We start from the raw sequence: 20,078 nt of genomic DNA on the forward strand, positions 1-20,078 counted from the left end.
GGAGCTCACTGGCTTGGGGTTCCGTTGGAACTCCGAAGTTAAGCGAGAAGGGGGTTAGAGCAATCTCATGATGAGTAACCCACTGGGAAGTTGCTCGTGAGTTCCCAAAAACAAAACCGTGAGGGCATGGTCGGGCCCTAAAGTGGACAATATCGTGCTACGGTGGTGGAGCGAGCCCGGGAAGTGATCCGTCCTGGGCCGGGATTGTCAAGGGAACTCACTGGCTTCGGGTTCCATGGGAACTCCGAAGTTAAACGAGTAGCGTGCGAGAGCATTCCCAGGATGGGTGACCCATCGGGAAGTTCTCGTGTGAGTTCCCAGAAACAAAACCGTGAGGGCATGGTCGGGGCCTAAAGCGGACAATATCGTGATACGGTGGTGAAGCTGGCTCAGGAAGTGATCCGCCCCGGACCGGGATGTGACAATTGGTATCAGAGCCTAACCCTGGCCGCGTGTGTGCCAATGAGGACGTCGGACCCCTAAGGGGGGTGTATTGTGACATCTCACATCGCCCAGAAGAGTGATCCTTATATGTATATTCTCATCCCTACCTAGCACGAGGCCTTTTGGGAGCTCACTGGCTTCGGGTTCCATCGGAACTTCGAAGTTAAGCGAGTAGGGCGCGAGAGCATTCCCAGGATGGGTGACCCATCGGGAAGTTCTTGTGTGAGTTCCCAGAAACAAAACCGTAAGGGCATGGTCAGGGCCTAAAGCGGACAATATCGTGCTACGGTGGTGGAGCGGGCTCGGGAAGTGATCCGCCTTGGGCCGGGATGTGACACGTACTTTTTACCTTTTTTAACCAAAAAAAATATATATACATATATATATATATATGTATATGTATATATTTTAACACATTTGTCAATAGAGATAAGATCAAATGACAAACATTTAGACAAATATTTTTATACTTTTTGTTATATCTTGGTTCTATTTATATTTAACGCTTCTAATTAAAAGTTAAGATGATTACTAAATGATGTGGCAATAACATGGAAATAAAATTAAACTTCAAATAAAACATTTTGATAAAGGAATTTTGTGAAGTTAAAATAGATCCAACCTCCATCTTTCTCATTTGCAGTTTAGGTTTGCAATTCTGCAACAAAAAAAGGTCTGCAATACATGCTGTCGATGAAATTCATCTTTGTCTTTGATGCAGTGACTACATCTTAACACGGCTGTACAATACTATTTGTCTGCCTTGAAAATAAAAACAGTTTTATTCATTTTAAGTTTTAATCTTTATTTCTTTATTTATTATATTAATTATAGTCCACTTCATCATTTATGGAAAGAAATCATCTTTGAATCTCTTCCACCAAGGCCACCAAATCAAGTGATACGGACCAAAATTTTTTATAGCTTTTAAGGAATCAAAACAGGTAGGTCGTTGGATGAAAATTCAATGTCAAAATATTTGGCCCTTGATACTATCTCTGGTCAATAATAATACACATAAAATCCATGTATTTTAGATGTATTTTTAACATATTTTTAAGAAAAATAATTAAAAACTAAAACATTATTAAAATATAAAAAATGGCCAAGTTTTCAGATTATTTTGTAGCCGAGCTACCGAATAATACACGTACGTATTCTATTTTACTAACTATGCTTCCTACTATATATGGATGAATTGTCGAACATAATTGGACTACAAGAAGCAGCATTTCTGTGGGAAGAGAGATTTTAGAAAGAGAAGTTCCCAAGCAATAGCACAAGTAGAAGCAATGCAAGAATACATAATTATTGTGGATCAGATGATAGACAAAGGAAAAAAGTATATGTTAGCCAATGATGAATTCGATTCATTAGGTTCTTCGATTTGTTCAGAAAATAAACGAGAGACGAGAAAACATCTTTCACTACAATTAAAAGGAACAACCTCAAATGGACCAAGATAAAATTTCGGGTCTATTTCTTGGTGAACATGATCTGCCATAATCTCTTCGATCCCTTCATTTATGTGTCGGAATAAAGAGAGATTAAATTAAACTATCCAATGAATTAAATTCTTTCTACTCATAATTCTCGACTAAGTATTCTACAGACATTCTCGACTCCGATAATCTATAACTAATTTCATTCAGCATATAAGAAGAGATCTAGTCTGTGCACCTACGCGTTAACACCCTCACGCACCTTCCGCTCCGGCGCCCGCCAATCTAACCAAAGGAGGGAGCTAGCTAAGCTACCAGTACAGTATCCTTCGTATCATAACTTGAGGTTTTTGAAGTAGTTCCAATCTGCCACGGTCTTATGGAAGCTGGAACAGATTGGACATCCTGCTGTGAAGAAATTGGTCGAAGAAAGAAAGGCTACGGTTGTACAACTCCAAATGGTTTTAATCCCTGCTGCTACCACCTAATCTAGCGTCTTCTTCCTGCAACCACAGACGAAGGGAAAGCTGTGTTATAACCCAGGAGTTCTTCGGAAACTTGTTAGCTTTCGTTCAGAAATTTATGACCGTACTTTCAGACAATGTCAAAGGACGCTCCTCCTCTGCCTTCTCTCTTTGATCAGACCAACCTGTGAAACCACTCTCAGTTTTTGAATTTCGCCTACTCGATTCTTCACGTAACCTTTCATCGTGTATTCCTTGGTACAAGCGTTTCAATATGAAAAGTGCAGTATCATAATCCCTCCAATAGTTTCTGCACACCAAGACTCACCCATTACATGAGGAACTGATACTTTTAAATGAATACGAGGAACATTCGGGTAGCAGATAAAGGCAACAAGATCTTAATTAATATGGCCGTTCACCAATTGCCAAAAAAAAAAACCAGCAAGGAAATAAACAAATATGGCTTGGGGATACACGAAAACATGCATCAACAGTATCCAGTAGTTCACTTGATAAAAAAAGAGATTAATAACAATCCCAATTGCATGTACGAGGAAACATTTGAAGTGAATACGTACGTATGTGCTCCAATTGCAGCAAGATACGGATGTTGAAATGTCTTATCCTGCATGATCACCAAAGACTCATTGAGGAATCAAAGAAATGAGCTGGTACTGATGACATAAGGGAAGTAATTGTTATGTCTAACTGAGATAAAGAAACGCAACAAAGCTACAAGGCAATCAAATGGAAGGCATATTTCTGAAAAGAAAAATCAATGAGAATCAATGGATGCACAAGAACGAGTGTGAATTCTTGTGTGTGTCTGTGTTTGTATGTCTATGTAGAGTTGTAGACTGAATGAGGTGGTGGGAATATCTACGCACTTGAAGCACATGATCAATCCGGCCTTCTTCACTTCCTGTTACTCTTTCCATCATAAGGGAACCGTATGATCTTGCTTCCTTTTCTTGGGTTGTTTCTGATTCTTCTGCTATATAACCAAAACAAAAAAGCGAGATCACTACAGAAGGCCACTTTTATTAAAAGTTTATTCTTTGATGTCAATATCATTAAAAAGAGGAAGATATAGATTGAAGAAGCAAATAAATAAATAAATAAATCTGCTACCTTCTAGGCTGTCCAAGCTTCTTGATTGGCAAACTGTCAGCACTTTAACCTGTGTTCAAACATAACAGAACCTTGATTTTATAACAACTTCTAACATATTATAGAAACCAAATCATAGATGTAAATCGAACAACACAATTTTGTTAAAAAAAAAAAAAAAAAAAGGACTGATTAAACCCTAAGTCCCAATATGTTTTACTTGCAGAATCTCATATAAAGAAATACTTATATTTTGGTCGCATGATTTATCTATTAAGAACCTATGCAAGGATGAATAGTTTTAGACTGGTGCTGGCACCTATATGTTGGCAGTTGGCACGCAACCTTGAAACTTAGTTTGTGCAAACTTATAAGTTAGCCGTACTATATTGTGTAAACTAATTTGTACAGAGAGAGAGAGAGAGGATTCACATATTCAAAGTCCAAAACCCTAGTTTACTGAGACTATCATAACAGAAATACAATTACTATACATACGGCTGATGTATGACCATGACAGATTAGAAGTTATATCAACTTCTAGAAGTCTAACCACGCCTACCGTTACGAAGTTTAGACGATCCATTATTGTTTGAGAATGAGCAGCTAAATCTTCAGTAAATTCCTACATCACAAAGCAGTGTGCGAGTGAGAGAGAGAGAGAGAGAGAGAACGCGTGGGGAAGGGAGAAGTTAAGGTGGGCGATCCACAATCATGTATATGTTAAAAATTATTTACCTGAAATCCAATATGCAACCGCTTTCCACCTTTGTGATAGGGTATGATAACAGGTCGCTTGCCGATGTATTCTTTACATACAAGTGGTTCTATTCTGCATTTCAATATGAGAAAAGTTCTATCATGTGCTCCTAGATCAACATGTACAATTAAACAAGAGAACCCAAAATAATAAAATAAATAAGCGATAAACATAAAGTTGTTTTATGTGTATACAAGAACTTCCTGATGATATCATCAGATTTTTTTTTGCACTGTCAGCTAACTAAGTGGAATATATTCAATAAAAGGTTCATGTCATGCACTGCAAACCATATCCCTAAGAGAAACGACATCTGGTACTGGTTCAACTTAAATTGGATTTCATATTAATAAATACAAACATCACAAGAGCTGGATTGTAACAGACCTATATGCAACAGGATCGAAGGGGTGAAATATATTGAATATTTGCCGACAAGCTGGCATCTCCTCACTTATATTTTCCTCTTCCCAATATTCTTTCCCCTTTCCTGAAATGAAATGATACAGTATATTAAATCTCAGACTCAGGTCTCAAATCAAAAGCAGACAAGCATATCTGAAGTTATATCTCCTGGCAGATCTTCAATTTATTAAGTAAAGATATACAAGGGAAATAAGCCAATGCACAAAGCAACAAAACAACCTTAAACACGGGTTACCACCATCCCACCATTATACATCATGAAAATAGCATGCACCATTTCAATCACAGAAAAAACCCCACTCAGTAGAAGCAATACAGATGTCACCAAATATCTGAATTTCTACCGTTGAGAAGTTAAAGCTGTTTGTACTGTACTTGACCAATCCCGAAACTACCAAGCACCGGTCAACTTCATACCTTCAAGGATCCACTAAGGGGTTCATGCTGAGGCACCCTTGCCGAAGCACAAGAGTCTCCCTCCAATCAGGGGACCAATCACAACATGACTCATGTCAACGTCAGAATAAAGCTCATAGAGTCCCACATCTACCGCGAACAAAAGCTAGAGACTCTCCTCAACTACAAAAGAAGACCATTCTCCAACAATGAATCCCTAATGTCATTATTGTACTTAAACTAGTCATTAGAACTCACTAATGATGATTACGCTTGAACCTATGTATTTGTGTAAACCCTTCACTATTAATGAGAACTCCTCTACTAAGTGACGTAGCCAAACTTAGGGTGAACCACGTACATCTTGTGTTTGCTTCCCTATCTTTATCTCTTTACATATTTATCCTCACTAGTGACTAGAGCAACCGAGCGAAGTTCACAAACTTGACACTTTACGTTGTTCCAAAGTCTTCACTAATTTTGTGCATCAACAAAAGCACCAATAGGCACAGTAACAAAAATAAAATATTCTTGAAAGAAGCCCAATATAACTAGACACAACACACATGTAATGCATACAAGAGCATCAAAACATCCTTCACAGAAAGAAATCAATAATTTGGGTAAGCAAAGCACCAACATGTAAAGCATATTAAGACATAATCATCGACCATTACCAATCCCAATACGAATATTACGAAGGGCAAGAAAAACCCCAAGGGGTGATCCAACTGCAAAGAATGTATCAACCTGAAATGTGAAGAGTTACAGTTAATGAGTGGTGAAATTCAAAATTTAAATTTTGCACATGCTACTATCAAAACGGAAGAGGGATATACAATAAATGGACAATTTTCTTGCACCTTGAATTCAAGTTTTGTATATGTGATATAAGGGGTATGATTCTTGGGTGAGACATCTGGCACAACAGGCGATTCCTCAGAAATGGGTTGCTTTGCCACAGTTGCAAGAACCTCTTCATTTTCTGTTCAGATTATGTATATGAACGCTAAGAGCTCCTTTCATACACTAGAAGCAAAAATTAAATGAAAAATGAACAATAAGTAATCCAAATGTCATAGAGCACCTTGATGCAACCCTGGACTATGACCTCTATCACCGCATTTGGCCTCCAATTCTGCTATTTTGGATTTGAGTGCATCAATCTGGAAAATAGAGAATTCATTGAATATATGCATTGTATATAAATGGTGCCCACAAAAGGCTAGGCAGAATAACCTATCTAATTATATAATCTCACCTCTTCCCTCAGCAATTTGACTACTTTGTCTTTATTGTTCGTTTCTTTGCATACTTCTTCAACCACATCCTCAGGACCAACAACTGGGACTCCACAGTTTATGCTTTTGGTTTCATCCAACCCATTCCATTTAAGCATGTCGCTTGATTGGCAAACTGATTCATTGACAAATGTATCACCATGTGGTTGTTTCGCGTCCACAGACCGTGCAACAACCTCATTAGAATCTGATGTGTTGCAACCAACAACAATCGAGGCATCTTCAGCATTTCCATCCTCATGTATCAATAGAGGTGGTTGTGCATTCATATTTCCATCATCAATTGAACCCATAATGTCATCAGTTTGATTATTTACAGAAGTGATTGCATCTCCCAAATTACTTGGAGTGTTGTATGTAGATTGATTGTCGATATCAGGAGAAGGTTCTCTGTCTCTAGCATGTTCTTTGAACATCCAATCCATTGGAAACAGGGAGGAAAAATTCTCCTGATGACAAAGGATATCATAGGAGAGGACACTTCCCAAAGAATGACCAAATATGGAAACCTATACGGATGTGAGACAAAAGCACTTAATTTAAATCCAAACTTATATAGACAAATCATGATTAAAGAATATAGTGATATGTTTTTTAACTGCATACCTTTCCATCATAACCTGGATTTCTCCGAAGAAATTTCAAATATAACCGATTTAATTGGTTGGATACCTGGTGGGAAAAAAGTGTGCAATTAAGATGCCATTCACATCCAAAAATTCAGGCAAAAGTAATAGAAAAGTGAAACATGATATCATCCCAACAATATCTAACCACTGAAATTAAATGATCTAAGTATGCACTACCGCGTCGATGATGTCCTGACAATAGATGGGACTCATGTAGTATAACACATCATGAACAGTTGCACTCAGCATGACACGCAAACCCTTAACACCATCTAAAGTACATTTTTCGACTGCAGTTTCACCACTTAGCTTCAAACCTTTTCTCCACTGAAATCAAAAGATCAATCAGTTAGAGTATTGAAAAACAATGAAACAAAAAAAAAAAAAAAAAGAAAACTAAAGTGAGGATAGAATTGCATATAAAAGGCACAAACGAAAAATAAGGAATAAAAATGAGAAAATGAAGAAGAAACTAAACCAGATTAGAAGTTTGAAAAGGTACCATATAAATCCAAAATGACATTAAACAGAGGCATGCAACATATCAGAACAGGCTGCAGCATCTACCGCAACAAATCAGCCACCTTAACTAATTTTCATCTTCGAGTATAGAAATATTGTCATATCATGGTACCAAAGAGTGATAGCCAAATTCAAATTCATGATTCTAAAATCTCCAAGATGTTTTAAAATATACCTTCCAGGGGTGTGAGGAGACTAACAAGCTTCAATGTCAGAAGATTTTACATTATTTTATTTCAGTTTTATTTTTATTTTTTACGAAACAATTTTTATAAACAACAGAAGGATTTACAAAAAGTGGATAAGGAATCCACCAACTAAGAACAAACATAAAGTACTAGACCAGACCTCTTAAATAGAACTGATTTATATAGACCAGACCGTTTATGCAGGGAGATGATTAAGAAGTCATATTTAAGGACAAGAATAATGACCATCAAATGTTCTTACTTTGGGAAACGAATATTTACTCATTTTTAAGGAGAAGAATGATGATCAACATTATGATAGACAACCACATACAACACCATGGGTGCTCTCTTAGCTCCCTGTTTATATATACTATAAAAACACAACTAGTTTCACGAGCATCACCGAAGTGGTGATTCACTTTATTTCATATAGTACGAAACAGGAGTTTTGTGATAATTAAAAAGAAATTAAGTAGAAACTAAATGGGCTGAATAGCATACAAAATAGATTGCTTACCTGGCATGGGATAAAAAGAACCCTTTGGGAGTCACGTTGGTGTGAAGTAAGGTGTGTTTCAGCAAGACTTGCTGTTATACGGTGAAAACTAGCTACATCATCAACTAAATTGGAGTTCTCCAATCTTTGACCAATTCCATGAACCATGAAAACAAGGTGTCGAACAGGAACCTATTAAATATGCAACATCAACCTTACTACATTCCAAAAAACCAAGAAAACTTAAATGAAATGAAAGCTTACTGCTGCAAACAACCGGTTATTGAAAAACAAAAATTATTGAATAAGAAACAAAGACCGCAACAGACTCAATGAAGGAGCACCTTTCTTTTTAGGCGAATTAAATTTAAAGTTCCAGTTATGCCAGTTATATATCAGAGCAACCAACCTTCACTTTCCCAGCAAAATTATTATCACATACTTGTCACCTTGAAACCAAGTATCAACAAAAGAGGATATGGTTTAACCTTAAAAAAAATATAATAGGCAAAAGGCAGGATTTATCCTAAAAGCTTGGGCCACATGATCTTCTAGTTCGTGAATGGCTCAAATTGTTCAGGGACACTATAAAGAACTTGTTACCAACTAGTCAACTAAACTATTTCCTGGCCTGACAATTTCCCTGGACGAGGATTTTGGTAGATAGCTTCAGTACCACAACCTACCCAGGATTTCACAGTAAACACAACAACAAAAAACCCTCGAATCCATAACAAGAATCCAAGTCAGGCAGGCAAGGTATCCATTCTCCCAGCTGTGTTCGTAACTATAGATCACTAAGAACTGTATGAAGACATTGGTTGGGGAAGAACACGCATATATTATTGGTACAAGTTGTATGAAGGAAAGAATATACGAAAAGAATAAGAACAAACCTAACAACATTATTATTTGATATGTGAAAATGCACACCTGTGAGCAATAATCATCCCTTTCCTCCTCCTTCTGCTGGCGCAATTCATCCTATAATGGAAAGTTTGTGAGAAAAATGATAAGTTTTTTGTTTTAATTTTTTTAAAACACAAAGAAGATTTTCTGTTGCTGGAAATGGTTGAAATTCTCATGTCAAAAATCAGAACCGAACAAGATAAATAAGACAACGCTGAGGTGAAGCAAACATACAGTTAAGAAGCAATGGCAATTGTTCATGTGCTACCACTAGAGATTTGAATGTAACTGACTGACCAAACCCTTACCATCAGGACATGCAATGACACATAAAACCTATTATCATGGTAGCAACTAATTTTTCCTGTTGTTTTGTTATCTTTTCCTTTTCCTCTTGTTACCATTATTACATTTACACCTAAAATATATAGAAAGGCTTTGGAACACTGGCTGTTTTTTATAAAAGCTGAAGATGAATGCTTCATTCTTGGAGCAAAAATACTATGATAAAATCTAGGAGCAAATACCATGTGTGCCTTGCTTAAATAGTTTCAGTAAATCTGAGAAGCAATTTTCATTTTCTGTTTAAAAGTTTTAAGGATTATCTGAAATTTTACAAAGACACCAGCTACTGAATAGAATGCCAGACTTCCAACAAAATTCAGATCATACTTTTCCAACTTCAAACGTCCATGAGAATCCAAAGCATAGACGCCATCAAATTAAGACGATATCACAGAAAAGTTCACACAGCAATAAGTGTAATTACACAAGTACCAAAAAGAAACAACAAATCTGGCATCAATTACAAAATTGCTCAAATAAATTCAAGAATTTGACTCATATAAATATCCCAAAAAGATAAAACATTGAAAAAAAATATTGAAGGCAGTGTCAGAACTTATCCTATCAAAGAATTTATCAGGGCCAAAATAGAAACCTTGGTGGGTTTCGGAGAGTGAGATGCTGAATATCCACGCCTTAACTTCATTCCATTTCCACCTAAAGAAATGACACTAGAAAAACCAGAAGCATCTATATTTAGCCAAGCCTCCCAAGTGTTATCTTCTCCTGTGAAAAGCGCATGGAGTCCCTAAAAGTGCATCCCCAGGATGTGTTTAAGAATACAACAATAAAACAATAAAATGTCTTTTCCAAATAGCAATACACATACGGGTGTAGAGCCTTGCAATTCAACTCGAGCTGCAAAAAGTCCAGAGGGTTGAAACGTTCTCCGGTGCCAAACCTGGAGATGAAAAGTTCCAATTTATACCGCGTATACCAAACGAGATTCAGAACATGAGTCTAAAAATGGAAGAGCACATTGTACAAGGGGCAGACTGAAACAGTCTTAAAATCATTCCATAATTTTTGTATGTTTTGAACTTAAAATAATACCCTGAATCAAATTAAATTAAGGGAGTTATCACACTTTCTGACACATAGAATCTGGATAAAAGTTACCAAATAGACAATGAGAAGAACATGTCATTGTTTAAATTCACCCAATTTAATATTGTGGCTAACCTGACTACGATATACAACCTCTAATTGTTCAGAAACATCTTCACGCAATGGGAGCCAATCAGCCCCTTTACGAGCAAACCAGTGACCTCTTAAGACACGCCGGTTTTCTCCATCCCAGTAAACAGGGAAAGAACATCGCTTCAGTAAATCTACCTGCAGCAATTACATGACTATGTCAACTCAATCAATCACACCTTCATCCAGAATATAGTTGGAGTCAGTTCATTTCACTCAATACACTTCAGACTAAGAAACCAATACGTATATAATCATGCAAACAACATCATGAGAGTTTTGCTGAAAATCATACAAAACTTTCCTCGCATCAACTTAACTGGATTCATCAACAACTACTACTTAAGAGAACACCACGAAAGACTTGCCAGAGCATGCAAATGAGTTGATTGGTACTGGATAGCTACATTTTCAGGTCCACAGGCATTTCTCTACTCTTTACACTGACACAGAAAACCTTGGAAATAGAAGGCTGACCTCATAAAGCCCTCCCTTAACAGGGACACCAACTCTCTCTTCTTCCAGTTGATTTAACTCAACTGACCGGCCTCTTTCTAAAGAAAATGAACTCTGCCGCTGAGCCACCTTCTTACTTGAACCAGGCTGCTCTTTCGGGCCTTCGCTACATTCTGCATACTCCTTCCACCAACAAGAAAGCAACTCTTCCTCCCTCTACATACATGCAAATCCAACCCTCACGTAATAAGACTAATTCAAACACAAAAGCACAAATTTATACATAACAAACCAAACGCACCTGCAAAAACGATGCCTCGATTGCCAAAGAGTCCCTCATACCGAACCGAAAATATTCGCCTTTCCCCACCATCTCACTCTTTGGGACTGAAGCAGCCATATCTGCACAATCCCAGAAGCAGAATATTACCAATTGTGAGTCAAATGTGAATTGAGAAGTAGAAACACACACTAGAACTTGGAATTTGAATTTAGTGAGATTCGAGTTACCATTCTCCGCCAATGGAACTTTGCAAAAGTACCACCGGACATCGCTGCCGTCGGACGGGCTTCTAGTCTGAGCTAAGTACTTCTGGTGGCCCTTACACTTGCCAATCTCATATTCCAATCTCGCGATATTACTCGGCGAGTTCTTCAGCAAATCCGGAAACATTTCTTCCGCTTCCGCCACACGCTTCGCCTCCGAATCCGGCATGCCCATACTCCAGTTCCTTGCCTCCCTTTTCAAATCCCCAACTCAAAAGCTCCTCCTTTTCAATTCATCCCAAAACACTAATCGCCGGCGCCGGAAACACCATCAGAAACAATGGAATTGGGCCGGGATTTTATAGTGGAACTGGGAATTTGAGAATTTGTGAGAGGAGCGCGAGGAAGTGGAATGCAAAACCCAAATGGTTGCGGGAATTGCGGATAGGGAATCTGGAAAAATCATGACCGAGAAGGAAGAGATGTGGAGGAAGGACGAGGGCATTGTTGTTCGGAAGAAGAATGACAGCTCGGTCGGTGTTGAATGGCAGGTGGATTGCAACGTCGGCTTCGCATTCACCGTTGCAATTGGCGGTTGCGTGCCTTTTCTTTTTCTTTCTTGTACTTTTTTCATTTTTTAAATTGTTTTCTTTCAGGCGCTTCCATGACGTGATTTCGAATTTCTTCAACAACTAATATAATAAAATCAATCATCTGACAAAATAAAATAAAATAAAAAAAATAAAAAAAGTTGTTTCCCCGTCTGGCAATGAGGCCCAAGTAAAACAGAACAAAGGGCGCGTCAATACAGGTAGTTGAATTTTGATCTAACGGCTACAAATATGAGGTTTTTTAAAATTATAATAATTGTAGCCGATGGATCAAAATCCAACGGCCTGTGTTGTTTGGTCAAGAGGATCCCGAGGCTTTGCCTCGGACAGGATCCAAAATAGGCCCAATAGATGTTATCCTATAAATAGAATTACTGTAGTATTAAGTGGCAACCCTTAACTTTATCTTTAGACCTAATTACAGTTGCAAGCCTTCTCTATTTCTCTCAAATCTTCCTCCAACAAAAAGATAAGGAAATTATTATTCGCACACTTATTTTTACCTTTTACACACTTTTATTAGTTTTTCACCATTATTGTTCTTCAATTTATTCGATCTGACCACAAAACAATTGATAAGAAGATGTGAAAAATAAGAATGGACGCATAGATAGCACTATCCTATTATCTGGTGCCGATTTTAGTTTGAGTGAAGCGAGTCGAACTAGACCGTACTCACCCTAAGCAATGCAGCCCACCGGCCCATAGAAAAAAAATTCAAAATGGCCCGTTGGCCCAATAAGGCTAACCCTAGAAATTGTTTTCGGTGGGTCACATTAAATTAACTAAGGGACCCACTCCATGTAAGCCTTTAAACCCTCTCATCACTCACACACTGTCGTATCCGTTCTGATTAACTCCCTCCATATCTCCCACACGCTCAAAACTCCAACTCTCAAACCCTAGATTCGCCAAAACCCACCGACCTATCGAGTGCTCTATGGCGGAGGAGGAGGTTGTGGTTGCCGTGGAAAGCCCTAGGCCGTCGGATCATAAGCGGAAGCTCGAGGATTTGGAGCCTAAAGCAGCACCCGAAATAGTTGAGCTCGACTCCGACGGGCCGGATGATGCGAATGCGGAGCCTGGTTGCGCTGAAGAAGTTGATGTGCCGCCTTCAGATGAATCGGAGGCGAAGAAGCCTCGTATTGATGACAAGCCCCACGGAATAGGTATTTTTGCTTGAATTCTAGGGTTTTTCTCATCCTTTTGGCTGTGAACTAGTTGCAGGTTATCTTGTTTTTAGCTTCCATGAGTATTTTTTTCGGTTTTATTTGCTAAAATCTTGTGAATGTTTTTGAAGTGATTTCCTGTAATTGTTTGAATTGATTAGCATTATGAAGTAATTCTTGATTAGAAGTACTTCAATTTGTTATAAAAGAAATATTTTTTGTGGCCTTTTTGTAAAGGATTAGGTAATTTACTAGTTCGTAAGAATTGGTTTGCATGAAAAAAATAAGGGATTTTTTTTTTTTAATTTTAATGGCATCTTCTTTGATGGTAACAGCTAGTGAGAATGGCCACCAAGAGGAGGAGGTAGATGAGCCCGAAAAAGAGAATGAGGATCAACCAAATGTTGATAGCGGTGACCCAGAGGTCCCCCAGCCTACATCTGTGGAAGTTACTGAAGCAGTGACTGACGAGCAAAAGTCTGAAGTTAACGAACAACATAATGACATGAATGGTGAGCCGAGCGACACCCAAAAGCCTGCTGAGAATTCTGTGGCGGAAAAAGCTGAGGAACCCCCTCAAGGGGAGTCTCAACCACACTACGCAGAGGAACCACAGCAAGGTGGAGCTTACTTTGTGCAACAAGAGCAGCCTTCTGCAAATGAGATTTTGACACACAAAATGGAGGTTCCTAATAATAAGGTCTGCTGCTTACATTCATATTATGTAACTGGGAGCTCTTAGCTCCTATTGGTTCAAATTCCACCTATAACTTGTTCGGAATTAATTTGTAAATATTAGCTGGAAAGAAAAAAAAAGTGGCCTAAAGTATAAATATATGTGCAGGTTGGGGTTTTAATTGGAAAGTCGGGGGATACTATACGGTACTTGCAATACAATTCTGGAGCAAAGATTCAAATCACAAGGGATTCCGATGCAGACCCATATTCTGCAACCAGGCCTGTGGAGATAATAGGAACTTTGGATAGTATAAGCAAGGCAGAGAAACTGATTAATGCCGTTATTGCAGAGGTTATGCTCTCTCTGACTCTGTCTTGTTCTGCTTTCCAAGAATCTTGCTCCTCTTATATGTTTTCACAATTGGAGATCTGTAGTTTTTTCATGCTGAATATGGTGTACACTTTTTTTCAGGCTGATGCAGGGGGTTCTCCTTCTTTGGTTGCTAGAGGTGTTGCTACTGCACAGGCTGTTGCAGCTGCAGAACAAATTCAGATTCAAGTTCCGAATGAGAAGGTGATTGATTTTCTTCCATGTGTACATGATCTGTGCCTTTACATTCCATAATACTTTATAAAAGTCTAAAATTTTCTTCTGCTAGGTCGGTTTGATAATTGGCAGAGGTGGGGAGACCATTAAAGGTCTGCAGACCACATCAGGGGCACGCATCCAGGTAGTTGATATTGTATGCCTTGCCTTTATGCATGGGAATAGAATGTTACTCTTTTTTCTTACTGCAACATGTCCTTACCGCCCTAACCTTTTTCCTGTCATTTAGTTGATACCCCAACATCTTCCGGAGGGGGATGAATCTAAAGAAAGGACTGTCCGAGTTACTGGTGATAAGAAGCAGATTGAAGTTGCTAAAGAATTGATAAAGGAGGTTATGAATCAGGTTACTATTTGACCTAATCCTTGAAATTTTATTTTTTTTTGGATTTTTAATTTGTGATTGCCTATACAGAGGTTGTTACGTTTGTGGTGTTTTATTTTCTGTGAGCGGTATTGTGGTTGCTGCTGTGGTTTCTTCTGCATTGAACCATTGTCACTGTATGGTGGTTGATTTCTTTTGTTTCTTGTACCTGCTTCTGATCTCATACACCTGCTAGGCGTGTTTTACGCTACAAATGGTTGGATACTGTGTAAAAGCATGAGCTTTATGTGTAGCATTGTGCTTTTCTATTTTAGTTCTATTTGAAGTGTGCCTGTATAATGGCTTTCCTGCTTAATTGAAATGCGGTCAACCATATCCTATGCTCATCAAGATTTAAGATAGAGATGGTCAAGTGTTATTAATTAGATATTGAGTAAAATGAACTGAGGTATTTGGATGTTTTGATTCTTGTCAATTGTTTTTGGAGACACCGATAAACAAGTACACTTACATAGTATGGTATGATTGGATGTCCAAGAACTGTATTTGCATGCCTGTGACAACTTTTGGTTCATTTGAGGAAAGAATTGTTACCATATTTTGCCATGGGAATGAGAGCATGACCTTTTGCTCCTAAGAGTTTGCAATATTGATGAATGAACGATGCCAACGTCGCTTAATTGCTGTTAGGAGGATCATGTATTCAATCAAAGATGCCGGTTGCCATGATTTATTTGTGTTGAAGGTGCCAATTTCGAATTGGTTGGCTTTAAAAATGCAGATTTGGCTATTGCATTTTGCATGGGGTCAGCATTGCCTAGACAACCACTATTCACTCTCATCCACCGAAGAAAGGTATCAGGCATTTAATCTCGCGATTGCAGGATGTTAATAGTTGGTAAGATTGCTTTGAGACCTGAAGTTGAAAATCCTAATTTAGTAAGACTATATTTCATTAGCCTTAGTGCTCATAAGCACTTCCAATATTCTATGCATGACACGTCCATGGAAAAAATTGATATTCCTGGTGACTTGATGATTCAAAAGAATTTGTATGAAACCATTAGTCAAAGTGTTTGTGTATGATGATATGCTGATGTTCTCAAACTATGTGTACATGTCTTCTGATATGTATCAATGAAGGCACCGGCATTTCTTTGGCTAGGGTCAATTCTAGAATATCACAATATCTTACATCTATTACTTGTTACCCATTTGAATCGACTTGAATTAATTCTGAAGCATGCACCACAAATACGTTAAGCAGAATTATCATAGTCCTCAAAGGGTTGAAATCAACATGTGATGTTTCTTGCTTGATACTTGGAAATCCTGATGTGCCTGTAATTCAATGTTGTGGGTTTGCTTGAAATTCTTCGTAACATTTGAGATGAAGCCTGTCAAAGTTGGAGTCATTAACATCAACTAATTTTCTTTACTGCATGTTGACTTGAGAGAACAAAAAAAAAGAAGGGGCAATTATTACTCATGTAGTTGTGATAGAATTTTAGCAGCACCTGGCTATCTCTGCTATTTGAGTTTGGAAGGATCTTTATAGGGTAAACGCAAGCATGTAAAACCAGATCTGTGACTATTGCATTAGAAATCAACTTTGCATTGTATCTTAGTAGTTTACTTTTCGACACTGAAATGATACATGGATGACTTTGCTGAAGGGGTTATAGTGGGTTTGAACTTATTAGACATTTACAGAGGCACCTGTCAACATATTCTTTTTTTTTGTTTGTTTGATAAGACGGGGACTGTGATAGCCAGACAATATAGGACTACCCTGAGTATACGTTTTGTTGAACATACTTCTACAATGAATTGTTTGATGGCTTACTATTTGTTTTAGCAACCCTTTAAACTCGTTTGTTTCTATTTAGTGAACAGTTGTCTGCTATGTGTAGTCTCGGACATTATTTTCTTGTATTGTTTGTTGATTGCAATTTCACATTGTATCTTTTGCTATAGTAACTCTTGTTCCTTATATCCATTCATCACATTCAGTCAAGATACTGCACAGGAGCCCTCAAGTTTTAAGAACGCAAGATGTGGCTAGAGCAGCAACTTCTGTATTTAGTTTCTCATTTATTTATGGATTTGTTGTTTATATGTACTAATTATTTCATTTTGTGATTTTCTTTGAATAGACTGTGAGGCCATCACCTCTCTCCAGTGGTTTTAATCATCAGGGTTATCGTCCCCATGGACCAGGTGGTCCTCAATGGGGTCCGCGAGGACCTCATCTACCTCAGCCATATTCGTATGATTATCCGCAACGAGGACCTTATCCATCCCATAATCCTCAGTACCCTCCTGCGTATGGGGGTTATCCTCAACATATGGGTCCAAGAAGTGGCTATGGTTCTGGTTGGGGGCAAAGGCCACCTTCCAGCATGCCACATGGTGGTGGTTATGATTACTATGGTGGACAAGGAGCAGATGCCCCAGTATCTGCCCAACATTCTGCTCCCGTTTCTTCTCATGCTCCTGGACCATCTCCTAACCCTGCAATGGGTGCACCCTCCCAAGCAAATTACAATTATGGTCATCCGGCAACTTATTCCCAGGCTGCACCTCCTCAGCATAACTATGGGCATGGATACGAAGAACCAAAATATGATAATCATGCTCCAATGCAGTATCCCTACGGAGGACAAGCACCTTCTCAGCAATATCCACAAACTGGAGCTCATCCAGGTTATGGTCCACAGCAGACTTACAGCAAGCCACCACCATATGGCATGCCATCACAAGCTCCAAATCCTCAGTCTTATGGCCCTCCTAGGGCTAGTCAACCTGGAGACGCGGTTTATCAGGGTTCTGCACCACCTCATTCATATGGTCCAAATGTCCCGGCTCAACAGCCATATCCATATGCATCCAGTGGACCTGCTCAGCAGACCTATCCTGCGTATGGTTCTGCACCAGCTGCTGATGGGTACAGTCAGCCACCACCCGCTTCTGGCTCGGGTTATCCACAACAAGGAGGACAACCTGTTAGTTATGGTCAGCCTGGTGCACAGCAGGCGCCTGGCTATGGACAGGCAGCTCCTACTGCAGGGTACGCACAATACCCATCTTCTCAGCAAGGTTACACTGAGCAGGCTGCTCCAAACGCAGCAGGTTATGGGTACCAGGGGTCTCAAGACCCTGGATATGGAGGAGCCTCTGCAGGAGCATATGGTGCACCAGCAGCTGCGCAGCCAGGTTATGCACAACCAGCAGCTCAACAAACTTATGATCAGTCGATCCCCCAGTCTGCCGGTTATGGAGCTGCACCACCAGCTGCATCAGCTGGTTATGGAAAGACGGTGTCCCCCCAGCCTGGTTATCCCCAGTATGACTCGAGCCAAATGTATGCTGCTGCACCTCGCTGAATATTAGACTAATCTAGTTTCGTTTTTCAGAGTTTCATGTTGTTGTTTGATGCCAGATTCATTTTCCTACCAGTTGTTAGGCCCGATCTTACTGGTTCGCCGAACATTCGCACTTACCGTGTTTTTATATCGATGTAATGCAAGCCCTACTGCTGTATTAAATTGAGAACCTTAACAAGGGAATGACATAAAACTTCTGATATATATGAATTTCTTTTGTCATTATATTTTCAGTCCTATGATTTCTCCAGCAGAGGCAGAGGGGATGATATGTTGGGGCAGCTCTTATTTATTTTTCATGTAGTTGTATAATGTGTAATCATCTCATATTCTGCTTGTGGAGATATTGTGTCGTACAATAGCCCGTTGCGATCAGGAATTCCCCTTGCTTGGGAGCGCTTTTAGGGCTTGTTTGAGATTGCTCTTGTTGAGAGCACTAGTTCATAAGCCATTTTGATACAAGCCCAGAAACGCTTTCAAGTGCTTCTTGATGACGCATCTTGTAGGTGTATTTTCAGGAAGGGTTACAAAATCAAAAGATTATTATGAAGTGGTTAAGAATTAATTTTAGTTATTCCAGAAACAATTTCAAACAAGATTAATGCTTTTGACGTCTCCTAAATACTGATAATTATTTTATGATTGGCAGACTAATTAATCATGACCTTGTGAATGTTTTGAGGGTTTCAGGTTTATGCAACGGATCGGAATCGACAGTCGACGCAACATGCACCGAGCCATGAAGTCTTATGGATTACATACTCACCCTAATTTAGAGAGCGCCTTAAACAGTACGGATGCACCATTAGCTTTTCTTTCTGAACGGTGTGACGTCGTGCGTATAAAAACATATTTTATTAGCGCAGGATATTACTGTACTTAATTAATTTTAAATATATATATAATAATATACTAAGAGAAATATGAAGAAGATTCACGTACAATGAAACTCTTCGTCACCTCATATTTTTATTATAATATTTTATAATATTGATATAAAAATTATGTTAAAAACATAAAATAATGAATAGTTCATAAAGAGTCTTATATCGAGAGTTTTTAACATTTCTCGCAAGTAAATATGAGATCATGTGATGGTGGTGGGTAGAAAAGAAAAGAATATTGGAAATAGGGCGTAGGTAGGGTTTAAGTGTTTATCGATTCGAGGTGGTGGTGGGTGGGCTGTCTCCCGTCTAACAAATGGCAGAGGCCTTCAGCTTTCAGCTCTCTCTCTCTAAACTATGATGTCTCTCTCTCTCTTCTCCCTCCCTCTCTATCTAAACTAAACTGTAATGTCCCTCTGTCTTCTCCCTCCCTCTCTCTCTCTCTCTCTCTAAACCGTAATCTGCAATGCAAGCAAGAGAAAGCAAATGGGGCAAAGAAAAAGCGAGAGAGTATCTTGTTGGATACGCAACAGAAGTTGCAGAAGTGGCCTGAATCCTGATAGCAGACTGACACGTCGCCATCTTCTTCTAACTCTTTTATTATCTTACTCCATGTCGTCACTTGACACCCTCCGTTTCCATCTCCAATTTCACATTCCTTCCTCCCTGCCCTCCCTACCAAATTCCCACCAAAAAATTAAATAAAATCAAATATATAAATTCACGTCTTTATCTTGACAGACTGAGATACCATTATTTTTATTTATTTTTTGTACCACTTAATAAGAAGAAGGAGGATATTCTTCCAAATACGAGTGGTTTTATTATTATTGTTATTCAG

The 20,078-nt window shown here is 38.7% G+C and overlaps 2 protein-coding genes across 8 annotated transcripts; one reads left to right on the forward strand and one right to left on the reverse strand.

Moving 5' to 3' along the window:
* Positions 1–1,791: 1,791 nt before the first annotated feature.
* On the reverse strand, positions 1,792–11,879 carry LOC103959526 (phospholipase SGR2). Of its 6 annotated transcripts, none has more exons than XM_048580286.1 (22): positions 11,602–11,879; positions 11,393–11,493; positions 11,113–11,307; positions 10,639–10,773; positions 10,268–10,339; positions 10,034–10,186; positions 9,118–9,168; positions 8,206–8,376; positions 7,153–7,302; positions 6,953–7,018; positions 6,307–6,855; positions 6,133–6,211; positions 5,909–6,030; positions 5,723–5,795; positions 4,611–4,713; positions 4,202–4,295; positions 4,026–4,088; positions 3,485–3,533; positions 3,241–3,347; positions 2,932–2,978; positions 2,479–2,660; positions 1,792–2,389 (listed from the first exon to the last, which is right to left on the reverse strand). In XM_048580286.1, exons 1-22 carry the CDS (start codon positions 11,810–11,812, stop codon positions 2,376–2,378), a joined length of 2,787 nt encoding a protein of 928 aa, XP_048436243.1. In that variant the 5' UTR covers positions 11,813–11,879; the 3' UTR covers positions 1,792–2,375. The 6 variants fall into 6 exon arrangements, with proteins under 6 accessions (XP_048436243.1, XP_018505968.2, XP_009370154.2 ...); XM_018650452.2 differs by having other exon boundaries at positions 3,241–3,344; positions 10,621–10,773; XM_009371879.3 differs by having other exon boundaries at positions 10,621–10,773.
* A 1,148-nt stretch (positions 11,880–13,027) lies between these two features.
* Positions 13,028–18,578, forward strand: LOC103951763 (far upstream element-binding protein 1). Of its 2 annotated transcripts, none has more exons than XM_009363215.3 (7): positions 13,028–13,357; positions 13,693–14,057; positions 14,202–14,387; positions 14,508–14,609; positions 14,695–14,769; positions 14,872–14,988; positions 17,124–18,578. In XM_009363215.3, the coding sequence occupies exons 1-7, from the start codon at positions 13,129–13,131 to the stop codon at positions 18,351–18,353; spliced, it is 2,304 nt and encodes a 767-aa protein (XP_009361490.1). In that variant the 5' UTR covers positions 13,028–13,128; the 3' UTR covers positions 18,354–18,578. The 2 variants fall into 2 exon arrangements, with proteins under 2 accessions (XP_009361490.1, XP_009361491.1); XM_009363216.3 differs by having other exon boundaries at positions 14,695–14,766.
* The last annotated feature ends 1,500 nt before the right edge of the window (positions 18,579–20,078 follow it).

Source organism: the organism of the source record quoted next, unplaced genomic scaffold (genome assembly GCF_019419815.1).
Source record: "Pyrus x bretschneideri cultivar Hongxiangsu unplaced genomic scaffold, Pyrus_bretschneideri_v1 Contig15, whole genome shotgun sequence".
In the NCBI taxonomy this organism is placed as follows: domain Eukaryota; kingdom Viridiplantae; phylum Streptophyta; class Magnoliopsida; order Rosales; family Rosaceae; genus Pyrus; species Pyrus x bretschneideri.